The sequence below is a fragment of the Lagenorhynchus albirostris genome, chromosome 2 (genome assembly GCF_949774975.1).
Source record: "Lagenorhynchus albirostris chromosome 2, mLagAlb1.1, whole genome shotgun sequence".
NCBI lineage: Eukaryota > Metazoa > Chordata > Mammalia > Artiodactyla > Delphinidae > Lagenorhynchus > Lagenorhynchus albirostris.
The window spans coordinates 174,655,740-174,669,709 of NC_083096.1; the positions used below are offsets into that span (position 1 = coordinate 174,655,740).

At 46.7% G+C, this 13,970-nt stretch overlaps 1 protein-coding gene across 1 annotated transcript in view; it reads right to left on the reverse strand.

The window, feature by feature from the left end:
* The window catches only part of LOC132515211 (transmembrane protein 51), a 202,555-nt gene that overhangs the window by 129,034 nt on the left and 59,551 nt on the right, over positions 1-13,970 (reverse strand). The window contains exon 2 of the mRNA XM_060141381.1: positions 2,787-2,893. Within this exon, the coding sequence (XP_059997364.1) occupies positions 2,787-2,879 (93 nt within the window). The 5' untranslated portion in view covers positions 2,880-2,893. The remainder of the gene's footprint in view (positions 1-2,786; positions 2,894-13,970) is intronic.

Sequence of the window (13,970 nt, forward strand, 5' to 3'; positions counted from 1 at the left end):
CCTACAGCTAACCTCGTACTTAACGGTGAAGGACTGACTGCTTTCCCCTAAGGTCAGGAACAAGTGAATATAAGGAGTTATACACTGCTCTTGTTCAGCAGAGTCCTGGAAGTCTTAACCAGGGAAATAAAGCAAGGAAAAGAAGATTAAAGGCATTCACATCTCCTTTTCTGAAAGGAGAAATAAAATTGTTCTTATTTGCAGATGACGTGATTGTTTATGTATAAAATCCCAAGAAATCTACAAAAGCCCTTATATAAGAAAGTGCAGTTAAGGTTGCAAGATACCAAGAAGCATACAAAAATCAACTGAATTTCTATATACTGTCAATGAACATGTGGACACCAAAATTAAAAATATAATACCATTTACAATCACTCAAAAAAAAAAAGAGAGAAATACTTAAGTGTAAATCTAACAAAACATGTACAGGACTCGTATGCTGAAAACTACAAAACACTCATGAGAGACACTGAATAAATGGAGACATATACCATGTTCATGAATTGGAAGAAAATGTAGGAGTATATCAATTATTCTCACACTGATATATAGGATTAAACACAATTCCAATCAAAATTACAGCATGATATTTTGTATATACAGACAGGTTTATGCTAAAATGTATATGGAAAGGCAAAGGAACTAGAATAGGTTAAAAAATTTTTTTAAAGAAAAGTGGGAGGAATCACTGTACCTGATTTAAGACTTGTATAGCGACGGTAATCAAGGCTGTGTCATAATGGTAGAGGGACTGACACATAGATCCATGAAACATAATAGGGAACTAAGAGATAGCCCCCCATAGAAAGTATGGCCAGATTATTTTTGACAAACCTGCAAAAGCAATTCAATGGAGAAAGGATAGTCTTTTCAACAAATGGCTCTGGAACAACTAAATGTCCACATGCAATAAAAATGAACTTTGACCTAAATCTCACATCATAAACAACAGTGAACCCAAAATGGTTCATAGATTTAAACATAAAACTATAAAACACTTAGAAGAAAACATAAGAGAAAATCCTCAGGGTCAGGGACCTGGTGGCATGTTCTTAGACATGACACTAAAAGCATGATCTATAAAAGAAAAAAATAACTACCTGGACTTCATTAAAAATTAAAACTTTTGGTCTGTGAAATATTCTGCTAAGAGAATGAAAAAACAAGCTATGGATGGGAGAAAATATTTGCAAACCATCTATCTGACAAGGGACTCACATCTAAAATACATAAAGAATTCTCAAAACTCAATGGTAAAAAACCAAACAATTCGATTAGAAATGCTTAAAAGACAGGAAGAGATATTTCACCGAAGAGGATATGCAGAAGGCAAATACGTACATGAAAAGACATTTAACATCACTATCGATTTGGGAAATGCAAGTTAAGACTATGATGAGATACCACTACACACTTACTAAAACGGCTAAAATGAAAAACAGTGTTTATGCTAATTGCTGGTGAGGATGTGTCTCATACATGGCTAGTGGAAATGAAAAATGGTACAGCCACGCTGGATAAGCCTGGCCGTTTCTTTACAAACCGAATATATATTAACATATATGTTAATCCATGCAATCATACTCCTGAGCATTTATCGCAGAGAAATAAAAACTTACGTTCACACAAAAACCTGTACAAAAATGTTTATAGTAGATTTATTTGTAATAGCCCCAAATGGAATCAAAATGTCCTTCAAAAAGTGAATGGTTAAACATAGGTGATACGTCCATACCGTGGACTATTACTCAGCAATAAAAGAACAAGCTAATAACCTAAATGGATGTCAAGGGCATTACACTGAGTAAAAAAAAAAAAAATCAATTGCAAAGGTCATACATAAATGATGAAAATTATAGAGACGGAGAACAGATTAGTGGTTTTAGGGGCGTGGGGACGATGGTGGGAGGAGGAATTGTGACTATAAAAGGAGTATCACAAGGGACATCTCTGATGATGGAATACTTCTAGATCTTGATGGCCACACACAAATCCACACGTGGTAAAATGGCACAGAACTCCACACATGCTTCGTGCCATTCTCTCTACGATTTGCGCATCTATAATTATTTCAAAATAAAGTTTTAAAAAATCTGTCGAGTGAAGTCTGAGAGAGGTCTGCCTTTCACAGTCATAAAGGGATTCCATTGCATTTCTCTTTCTGCTTCAATATTTTAATCCCTTTCAAAATTTTAAAAGGCTCAAAGCCACTGTTTTTATAATTCCTTACTTACAATTTCTTCCAACTTCCTTGGCTGTCAATGAGCTGGGAATGTGGGCCAAGCCACAGCTAATTCAGAGAATGAAAGGAAATGAGAGAGCGCTGAGGCCACGCCCGGGGCTTACCCTGATTTACTACTTGGAGGTGTGGGGGCGGGGGACGGCTCCGAGGGGCCCACAGTCTCCAGAAGCTCTGGAAAGGGCGAGAGGCCATTGCTCAAGCTGGGCACTTCAGGTGGCCGTGGCTGCCAGACGCGAAGGAGGTGAAGGTCAAGCATCAGCTCTATGCCCACCTTCCAAACCGCGCCATCAGGGTGGGACACTGCAGACACAGTCAGCAAAGGACAGAGGGCCCATCGCACTTTGCACTGTGCTCATTCGCACCACATGTGCCAGGGAGACCCAGCACATGCGGGGACTGGTTATTGGTGGCACACTGAGGAAGGCTGGGACTGTTAGCCAGAGGCTGTGCTTTAGAAGAGATTGGAGTCCACAGAACAGAAAGGACTTTTGGTGGCGTGAGGGGTAGGGAGGGTCGGGGACTGGGTAGGAAGAGGTCTTACCTCTAAAACAAGGTCTGAATCTTCATGCTTTCCAATCGTAGTGCTTTTATTCAGGACAAAAAAGCCTTCTGCGCTCTTTAGATAGGCCCTCATACTCTCTGCTTCCCCTATAAAAGGTTTACAGAAAACAATTCTGTTAGAAAAATACAGTCCTCTAATTATTCAATATCATATTTAGAATGAATGGAATACACCATAATGTCCACAGGAGAAGTCAGCAGAGGTAGGAGTGGATAGCTGGATTTAACAGTGATCACAATTAGAATTCCGCACATTTTTAAGACTGTCCTTTTAACAGTGATATCTGGCATAGATGAGCTTGGTTCTGATCACAAGAGGACATCCTTTATGTAACTCAGAGCACAAACAAGCAACAGCAAAAAAAAAAAACCCAAACAAATCTGAATTCCACTGATAACCGCTCTCCACCTCCCATTAAGCTTAGTTTGGGGTTAGTTATCTGACAGAATCAAGTACTCAGTGTTACTAACCCACCACTTACTAGCTCTGTGACTCTGGGTGAGTTACTTATTCTCTCTCTATGCCTCTGTTTCCTCATCTGTAAAATGGGGCTAATAATACTCTGTATCCCAAAGAGTTTTGTGAGGATTAAATGTGAAGCATCTAGAATGGTGATTGCTACACTAAACACCCATTTGTCCTACTGTGATTATGACTGTTATTAATCTTGGGCTTCTGAACTTTGACTCAAGGAACCCCAACTTCTACAGAGCTTCTTAAAGTGCGGAAGAGTCAGTCATCAAGGAAATGGGCATTAGAAGATACTTTCTTTTTAAGTCACTGCATTCCTTCATATATTTAGGTTAAAAAAAAAGATTTCCAAAGACAAAATATCAAGATTATAGCTTGGCTGTACGGTCAAGACTCTGTACGTATCTTTTCCTGGCATTTTATTATGAAAATGTCAAACACACAGAAAAGTTGAAAGTGGATGGTGAACTTCTATATAACCAACACCCAGATTCTACAATCGACATTTTGCTATATTTGCTTTATCACATATTTACCCATCTATACCTTTTATATTTTAATGCATTTCAAAGTAAATCCTATACATGTTTTTAAAATTTATTTATTTATTTATTTTTGGCTGTGTTGGGTCTTCGTTTCTGTGCAAGGGCTTTCTCTAGTTGTGGCAAGCGGCGGCCACTCTTCATCGCGGTGCGCGGGCCTCTCACTATCGCGGCCTCTCTTGTTGCGGAGCACAGGCTCCAGACGCGCAGGCTCAGTAGTTGTGGCTCACGGGCCTAGTTGCTCCACAGCATGTGGGATCTTCCCAGACCAGGGCTCGAACCCGTGTCCCCTGCATTAGCAGGCAGATTCTCAACCACTGTGCCACCAGGGAAGCCCTATACATGTTTTTTAAAACATAAAAATTTCAGTGACTTCAGTAGGTTCCAAGATGTTGATAATTCACATGATATTTGAATTCTGATCCATCTCAATGCCATGTCAAAGAAAGTTTCTTTTCTTTTTTTTCCGGTTTTTTTTTTTTTTTTTTTTTTTGTGGCTGTGTTGTTGGGTCTTCATTGCTGCATGCGGGCTTTCTCTAGTTGCGGCGAGCAGAGGCTACTCTTCCTCACAGTGCGCAGGCTTCTCATTGTGGTGGCTTCTCCTGTCGCGGAGCATGGGCTCTAGGTGTGCAGGCTTCAGTAGTTGCAGCACGTGGGCTCAGTAGTTGCGGCACGCGGGCCCTAGGGTGCGTGGGCTCAGTAGTTGTGGCTCGCGGGCTCTAGAGTGCAGGCTCAGTAGTTGTGGCGCACGGGCTTAGTTGCTCCGAGGCATGTGGGATCTTCCTGGACCAGGGCTTGAACCCCTGTCCCCTGCATTGGCAGGCGGATTCTTAACCACTGAGCCACCAGGGAAGTCCCCAAGTCTCTTTCAACTGAAAGGCCACTGAAGTGTGAAGTTGTTAGACTGTGGATAAAAACAAAAATCATCTAGGTGTGACCGTAGAGGGTCTCCAGTCTGGCTCTGCTTTCCATCAACATTTCCATCATCATTTCATCACTGAATCCCTACTAAGTGCCAGGCACTGGGCTATCCTTTTACACACATGGTCTCCTTTCATCCTCAGAACAACCCTGCGAGGTAGGTGTCAGTATTGTCCTGCTTTACAAATGAGGAAACTGAGACTCAGAGAAGTTAAGGTCACACAATAGTAAGTGTGTGACAACTCTGGGCCTTTGCATGTAACCAGTGTACAAACCTCCACTGTTGCTGGTGGGGCAGAGTAGGGGTGGGAGAATTGCACTGTCTGCTGACACTTGGGACATGTAATAAAAGAAAGTCCTTGAAACCAGCATTCCATCCTCTGAAAGGAAGATGAGACCCTACCTGGGGGTAAGAGAAATAAAAATAAGCAGGATAGTTTATATTTGTAAACTTTGAGGCCTGTGGATGTCCCACAAATATTGATGCTTTCGGGCTTCCCTGGTGGCGCAGTGGTTGAGAGTCCGCCTGCCGATGCAGGGGACACGGGTTCGTGCCCCGGTCCGGGAAGATCCCACATGCCGCGGAGCGGCTGGGCCCGTGAGCCATGGCCGCTGAGCCTGTGCATCCGGAGCCTGTGCTCCACAACGGGACAGGCCACAACAGTGAGAGGCCTGCGTACAGCAAAAAAAAAAAAAAAAAAAAAAAAAAAAAAAAAAATATATATATATATATATATGCTTTCATATAATGAGAAATAAATTTTATTAAGTTCGCTGTCATGTATATAGGGGAAAAGACATTTCCTCTTCCCAAAGAACCATGCTCTGTTGTCCTCAGTTATTAATCTTCAATTGCAGAGAACCATGTTATCAAGCAACACATTCAAGTCGAATTAATCTAAAATGTAAACTTTCAAGAAATGTCTCTTCTGCAGGAAAACCACAGGAAACGCCACTAATCTAAAACTTAAACTTGGATCATGCGCATATTTGTGTTTTAGCTCTCACCCCAGACGTCCCCAAGGCTGGGGTCTCCTCTCTGCTCAGACGTCCCCCCTTGGGCAACCACCTGACCACTCTGGCTAAAGGCACCCTCAGTCATGTTATTCCCCTGCTGGTTTTCCCCTGCTGTGTTTCCTTCCTTGTACTTATCATTCTCTGACATGTTCTGTTCCTTTATTTAGTTATGCTTGCTGTTTGTTTCTCTTTCACTAAGATATATGTTCCTGGAAAACCAGAACTGTGTTCATTTTGTTAAGAAGCGATTCTTCGTGGGTATTTTGTGTTTGTACCCATCTTCAGAGCAAAGGCATTGAAAGATTTTGTCTTGCACTAACTTTCCGAGAATGCTTGTATGGCAAACAGCCTGGGAGGATATAGGTAATGTTTATAATAAAGATAACGGCTCCTTCTGGGGCAAAAGTTGGGCAGGTTTGCTAGCAGCCCCTTTCAAAGATTGCAGTTTCCTTAAGTTTGGAGTTCCTTACCTGGCACACAGACCCACTGTGGGCACAGCATCCACAATGGCTGTTCTGCACCACCCCGAGGGACTTTCCGGGCAACAGGAACCAATGTGCATATGCAGCTCTGGCTGCCTGTTATGTCAGCTGTGCTGTGAGTAATAAAGTTCTTTGTTTCTGGCCCAGGAGTCTCTTGTCTTCTGCCAGTAACTATAAGCTAGGCAGGCTCTTACTTTCAAACAGGGTAAAACGTCAGACCCTTTGCAGTTCCTGCCAGTTCTGTGCATTACCCCTTCTCCAGGGTAGGGGGCGGTGGGGGGGGCAGCACCTGACACATAGTAGGTGCTTGGTAAACATTTGCTGAGTGAATGAAAATACAAACGACACCTCAAAGCAAGTCAGTACAGCCAGCTGGCTAGGAAGCTTTGATAGTAACTACCTTTCATTTTTCCTGTCAGTATCTATCTTAGATGACTCCTTGGAAAACCTAAATTCTATCTCTTTAGCTTTTGGATTGGACAATATTTCTCCACCTTAATTTTGCCCTGTGCATCGCTTCCTTGCCTGAAAACACTGTAAAAGTAATTTGAATGTGTTTAGCTCTGTGAATTCGTTCTTACTCAGTGCCATGGAGCACCAGCCACGGTAAAGAGTAAGAGCTTCAATCATCTCCATCCCCCCTGACCACTTTGGATGGCTCAGAATTGGGATATAGGAGCGAACTTTCTTTTGAGGTTTACAGTGGCCTCAAAGTTCCTTAAAGAAGGAGAGTTCAGGTAAGGGGCGGGGTGTGTGTCTGTGTGTGTGTGTGTCTCTGACCATTGGGTGGGTGTTGTCCATAAATCAGGGGAAACAGGGGTTCCTCTCTTAATCCCAGCTATACCCACAGGACATCCAAGAGCTGGTGCCCAGGAGAGGCCTAAAGCTCCCGTGCCGGCTACCCTGGGGGACGAAGTAGGGGCTGCACTTAGGAAGGAACGGCTGGTGTTGGGGCACCTTCTCTGGGGGTGCTTCTGGCGACCCGAGTCTGGATCAGAGAGTTCGGACTCGGGTGGGGCGGGTCCCCTGCCTACCCCAACGCCCTTGACTTCGCAGGGATGGCCTCCTCCGGCCCAGGTTTCCGCCCGCCGCCTCCTCGCGCGCCTCTCTCACCTGGCCAGAGGAAGAAGCCCACGCCTCGTCCTCCGCCGAGAGCCCTGACCGCTCGGGAGGCGCCGGGCCCGCTCTGGGCGAGGCCGCCGGGCCGCACTCCCGCGGAGTCTCCAGCCGGCGGCCCACAGCCCGCGCGCGCCGGCCCGGCCTGTGTACGCGCGTCGCCACGGCAACGCCACCCAGCCGGCCGTGCTGGTGAGGGGCGTGGCGTGCGCGGCGCCAGAGGACGAGGGGCGGTGCGCTGGGAGCACCCGGCCAATTACAGCCCGCTGCAGCGCTGCGAGCCTTCCCCGACCTGCCGCGTAGAGGTCCCCGGCCCCGTTTCAAGGATGGGGAAACGGGTTCAGTGTTCACATAAGTAGCCCAAAGTTTTACAGCGGGGAAGGAGCAGACTCAAGAATCCTTCCTACTGACCTTAGCTCTAGGCTAGGTGCGTTGAGGAGGGGGTGGTCAGGCGTGGGAGGGTAATGGAGCTGAACCACGAGAAGCTTGGAGGTTACTACCCCCGTCCCACCCGAATCTCTAGTTCTCTCTGTTGTGGAGGAGAAAATAGAGTAAGCTGGGGGGACCATCACTTCTGGGGGTGGGGGTGGAGATGGGAGATGGATGGGGTGGAAGGAACAATTTTGAAAGAATGGAAGATTCTTCCACGTGCTAGGGAAAGGGTATTTACAAGCCCACAACCTTACTGTTCCTGTCCTTCCCTGTCAAAACTCACGTTTATTCATTCATGTGTTCTTTACTTCAACAAACATCACCTGAGTCCCTACAAGTGTCAGACGGTGGCCCCAGTGTTGACCTGGATCAGATCCTTAAGAAGCCCGCACCCCCCATGGGCACGGGACGGGGGGGGGGGGAAGGAGCGTGTGCAGAAGACATGCAAATCCCAACTATCTCCCCTCACCCCATGTCACCTTTTTCAGATCAACCCTTTTGGTGTGGGAGCAGAACAGCCCCGCTGACTACCTACAGAATGCCTCATTTCCCTGGCAGGAAATGACTGACAAGGTGCCCCAAGACAAACTCAAAATATTCATCTAAGAAAGATGAAAGATGGCAGACCCCACTCTAGTCAATTAGAAGAAGATATAAGAGAAAAATCATGGAAATCGATATGGGATGGAATATATGGTAAAGATGCTCCCACATGCCTAGAGGCTCTTAGAAATGCACATTCCCTGGCACAGACCTCAGAGATTCTGATTAAGCAGCTCTGGAGCATGGTCCAGGAATGAATTTGTTGCATTCTTGCAAATTCCTTGTTAAAACCTTGGCAAAACCTCAGGATTTATTCAACCCCGCAGTTGAATCACAGAGCCCTCCCAGAACTTGTCCCTGGAAATCTCTTCCAGGCCCTCAGTCTGCCTGGAAGGTTCTGCTTGGGTTAGTTTCCTTCGACCAGAAAGACCCTAGGAAAGTATGAGGAGTGACCACAGAGACTGGGGCCCTGAGTGGTAACTTCAGATGAACAGAGAGGGTCAGGCTCAACTCTCCAGGCACATTTCTGCCTCAGGGCCTTTGCAGTTACTGTTTCTTCTGCCTACCAGGCACTTCCCCCAGGGATCTCCTTCAGCTCCTTTAGATTTTTACTCAAATATCACCCTATTTAAAATGGTCTTGGAATTCCCTGGCGGTCCAGTGGTTAGGACTCGGTGCTTTCACTGCCCGGTTCGATCCCTGGTCCATCCTGCAAGCCCCATGACGCCACCAAAAACCCCCCAAAAAACATGAATAACAAAACAAAACAAACACCTCACTCTATTGCTCTTCCCTTCATCTTACCACTCCTCTAACATGCTATTTATTTAGTTTCCTTATCTTATTTGTTGTCAGTCTCCCCACTCCCAACACCCCCCTGCCCTCCAACTTAAGCTCCATGAGGGCAGGGATTTTTTTTCTCTTTTGTTCACTACTGCATCACCAGTACCTAGAACAGTGCCTGAATGAATGAATGAGTGAAGGAACAGGGGCAGCCCTTGCCACTCGCCCACAGCCTTGCCTCCTACCTCTTGAGCTGCTGAGCTGAACTGTCCTTACCCCAGGACCTAGGCTTCTGTAGCCATGGCCCTCCCCAGCCCCACCCCCATCTCCATGCTTGTCTTCAGTGTCACCAACATGAGCACAGAACACAACCCTGCTCACTGCCAGCCAGACCCTACGGAGCCCATCCAGGCCAGCCTGGAGCCGGAGCAGCCCATGGCCCCCTGATAGGCTTGGGAGAGCATATTTGCCATTAGTCCATCTCTCAATGACGAAATACAAAACGGAGAACAAAGCTGACATTCAGACTCCCTGGAGCAGAAATTGCCAACTCTTGATTGTATCCTGCTGCTCCCCACAGGTTGGCACAGTCATCTCAGAGGGTGTGTGAAAGTCTTAAAACCCAGTTCCATGTCATCCACTGAAATTTCAAAAACAGAAAATAAAATACCCCAATAACTCATGGCTTTATAATAGCATGTCCTGGGCTGAGTGAGAGTTGTACTTTGCAATGATGGGGTGTTAAAAATACTGCACCTGGGGAATTCCCTGGCAGTCCACTGGTTAGGACTTGGTGCTTTCACTGCCGTGGCCCGGGTTCAATCCCTGGTGGGGGATTTAAGATCCCGCAAGCCACACGGCATGGCCAAAAAAAAAAAAAAAAAGAGGTTTCTAGAGTATATGGGCTCCTTGGTGATGCCTGTAAGCAATCAATCTCATTGAGCTCTGGGTGGCTACCAAGGCTGTACTGTATCTCCATCAGCATCAGAATGCTGGTGTCTGAAAGGCCTGGGTTCAGGTCCCAGCTTCGTCGTTCCCAGCTGTCCTCATAATACTGGAGTGAGTGATGTTAACTCTGGGCTTTCCACCTGCAGGGCACTGTCTCAGTCCTTCCTGTGGATCATCTCATTTAATCCTCACCATAACCTGGGGCAGTAGGTGTGTGTGAAACACCTGGAACAGTGAGCTCAGCAGAGAAGCACTCAAAAATGTCGTGATGGGTATTATTTCTATCAAATCACTCCCACTTGAACAGGAAAATAAGGCTCAAGAAACATGGAGGTATGTGCCCAAGGTGGCACAGCCAGAAAAAGATTTGAATCTAGATGACTGTGATGGGAAGGTATTTTCCCCCGGGACTACAGGTGACAGGTGTCACAGCCACGAGACACCCATGCTCACCACCTGCTTTCCCTCAGCCCTGAACCATCTGGGCTTCCGGCTGTCCTGAAGTTTCGGCAGTGCCCGCAGCAAGAGGGGAAGGGGGCTGAGCCAGGAGGGGGTAGCTGGGGCTCGCCACGGACCTCTCCTGCCACCCACTGGGCTTCTTCCCTGCAGGACCTCTGCCCCATAAAATCTCATTCGGCCGCATACCTTCCCTGGGCTGTCCTTGACTGGGAGAGCCCATCCACTCTGCCCCCTCCCCAGACCTGCTTGTTGTCTCCTGCATTCCAACAAGAAATGAATGCTGGCCTCTGGCCCGGAAGAGGTAGGGAGCTTGCCCAGCCTTTAAGGGGTAAGAGAGAGCCAGGGAAAGAGCTGGAACAGGAGAAAGGGAGAGTAAAAGAGAGAGTGCTCGAAGAGCAGGAAGTAGCTAAGCTGTTGAGTAGGGTGACAGATGGGAGAGCAAAGGGCCACTAGAGGCTCCACAGTCCATTAATAACCTGACCCTATGGGCTAAGGAAATGCAGGTTTTTATACACACACACACACACAGGTTCACAAAAATAAATTCAAACCACAAAATAACAGCTGGTAACTGAGGCCTTCTGCAGCTGTGCTCACCTGCTTCCCCTGTCAGAAAATGAGAAGACACCCAGGTTTTTTCTCAGATAGAGACAAGGCTGGTTGGGACATTCATCTCTTGCAAACCAAAGCTTTGCCAGGGGGATTCCCTGGTGGCGCAGTGGTTGACAATCCGCCTGCCAATGCAGGGGAGGCGGGTTTGAGCCCTGGTCTGGGAGGATCCCACATGCCGCGGAGCAACTGGGCCCGTGAGCCATGGCCGCTGAGCCTCCGCGTCCGGAGCCTGTGCTCCGCAACGGGTGAGGCCGTGATAGTGAGAGGCCCGCGCACCGCGATGAAGAGTGGCCCCCGCTTGCCACAACTGGAGAGAGCCCTCGCACAGAAACGAAGACCCAACACAGCCAAAAATAAATAATTAATTAAAAAAAATGAAAACAAAAACAAAAAGCCACTCTCTCTAAAAAAAGAAAAAAGAAAAAAGAAAAAAAGCTTTGCCAGGGAGGCCAGTCTGTATGTTCTGTTTGAAAACTGCAGATGAAGGGTGCTGATCCCACCTCTGATGGGCCTGGTTTTGTTTGTTTGTTTGTTTTATTCTGTCTGTACCTCACTTCTCTCACCTGTAAAATGGAGGTAATAACCGCATTGACTGTAAAGATCAAATGGGTTAATATGTGTGAAGTACTAAACTGTGCCTGATACCACAGACTCCTTCTGTGAATGTCCGCATTGCTGTCTGTCTGTCTGTTTGTTTTTGTTGTTTTCTTGATGATGTGGGAGGACAGCACCATCTCAATCCGATCACAAACATCCTGGGGAGAACTTTGATTTACATCGTCTCAGTCCCAACCCAGAGCAAACTTGACCTCTGAACACTCGCCTATCATCTTGCTTGTTGCCCAGGGACGTTTCTGGGCGTGGGTGTCAGAGGCAGGCTGAGCTCCTCCCCTGATCACTGCTAGAGGGGTTCTGAGAATCCAGCTGGTCTCTGTGGGTTGGCACCTGCAGGACAACTCTGTAAATTCGACTCCCAGGCATCCAGGCAAGTCAACCTCCACTACTTTTTTTTTTTGAGATTAACAATGAACCATTATGAATGAGGTTAACCAAACTAGCTAATATTTATTGAGGCTTGTTAGGTACCAGCCGCTATGCCATGCACTGTTTTATTTAATTCTTAGCCCAACCCATTTTACAGAAGCGGGCTCAGAAAAGTCAAGTAACTTGCCCAGTTACAAATCCTGTAAGTGATAGGTCCAAGATTCGAACCCTAGCTGTTTGACTCCAGCATACTGTCTTTTTTGTAAACTTTTGTTTTCAAAACATAATATACATCTCGAAAAGAGCACAAATGATAAGTGTACGCTTGGAGAGTTTTCACAAAGTGTATGCACCCACCCTAACCAGAACCCAGATCAAGAAGCAGAACATCACCCCCCGCCCCCGCCCCTCCAAGAAGTCTCCCTGTGCTCCCTTCTGGTTACCCCCTCCCGCTTGTCTGACTTCCAATCATAGATTAGTTCTGCTTGCTTTTTAACTTCATGTAAATGGAATCTTACAGATTCCATTTGCTGCCTGGTTTCTTTCACTCAACTATGTGAGATTCGACCACGTTGTCTGATGTAGCTGTGGTTCATTCATTCTCACTGCTGCGTTGCATTACACTCTGTTATCTATTCCTGCAGAACAAATTATGGCAAACTTAACGGCTCCAAAAAACACACACTTATGTCACAGTTTCTGTGGGTCAGGAATCCAGGCACTGCTTAGCTGGGTTTTCTGCTCAGGGTCTCTCCCAGGCTGCAATCAGGGAGGTGGCCAGGGCTGGGGTCTCATCTGAGGCTCAGCTGGGGAAGGATCCACTTTCCAGTTCATGTGGTGGTTGGCAGGATACAGTTCCCTGCAGGTTGTTAGTTAGTCTGAGGGCCTCGCCTCCTTGCTGGCTGTTAGCCAGAGATCCTGCACTGTTTCTTGCCATGTGGGCCTCTCCATAAGGTGGCTTGCTTCATCAAAGCCAGTGAGAGTCCATAGAGAGAGTCTCCAGGCAAGATGGAAGTTACTATCTTCTGTAACATAATCACAGAAATGACATCCCCATCACCTTTGCAGCATCTGATTAGAAATACAGTACAGTCTCAAGGGGAGGGGACACAGAGGTGTGAACACCAGGGATAATTGGGGGCTATTGTGTATACCTTTTTGTATGCACATGTGCACATATCTCTTGGGTATATATCTAGGAGTAGAATTTCTGGGTCACACGTACGTCCGGCTTTACGAGATTCTGCCAAACATTTTTCCCAAGTGCAGGTACCCTCTACACTCCCTCAGCAGGCTATGAGCTTCCCAGTTAGAGCACATGCTTTAAATACACTCCTCCCCTCTCTCCTTACAGAAGGAGTGTTTGAGCTGGGGCTGTTTGGGACGACAGGTCCTAATTCTGGCCCCATGTCAGAATCACTGAATTCCCGGGCCGCTATTTGAGGGCTCAGATATAAACTGGAAGGTCCACTCCACGAGGAGAGGATCCCTGTGTCCTTGGTGCCCGGAGCAGTACCTGGCAGGTAGCTGGCACTCAATAAATGTGTTTTTGATTAAGGGAATGAGTTTAGGAACTATTGTTCAAGAGATGGGCCCCAGGGCGGGTATAAGCTGCTTAAATGGGAAGGAAACTTTGTTGTGTCTGAGGCTGTGTGCGTTTTTCTGGGAAGAGGGCCCAGAGCCTCAACCAGATATGTCCCCAACAAAGGTTAAGGGCCGCTGTGATTGGATACTGTCCGGCTTAGGTATTTTATCACATGAAGAAAGAACTGGTCCCGGGGTAGGAGGCATGGGAACTGTGGACAAGGTCCCACGGTCCTTAGAAGTAAAAAGCGAGACAGTGCTTGCCTGGG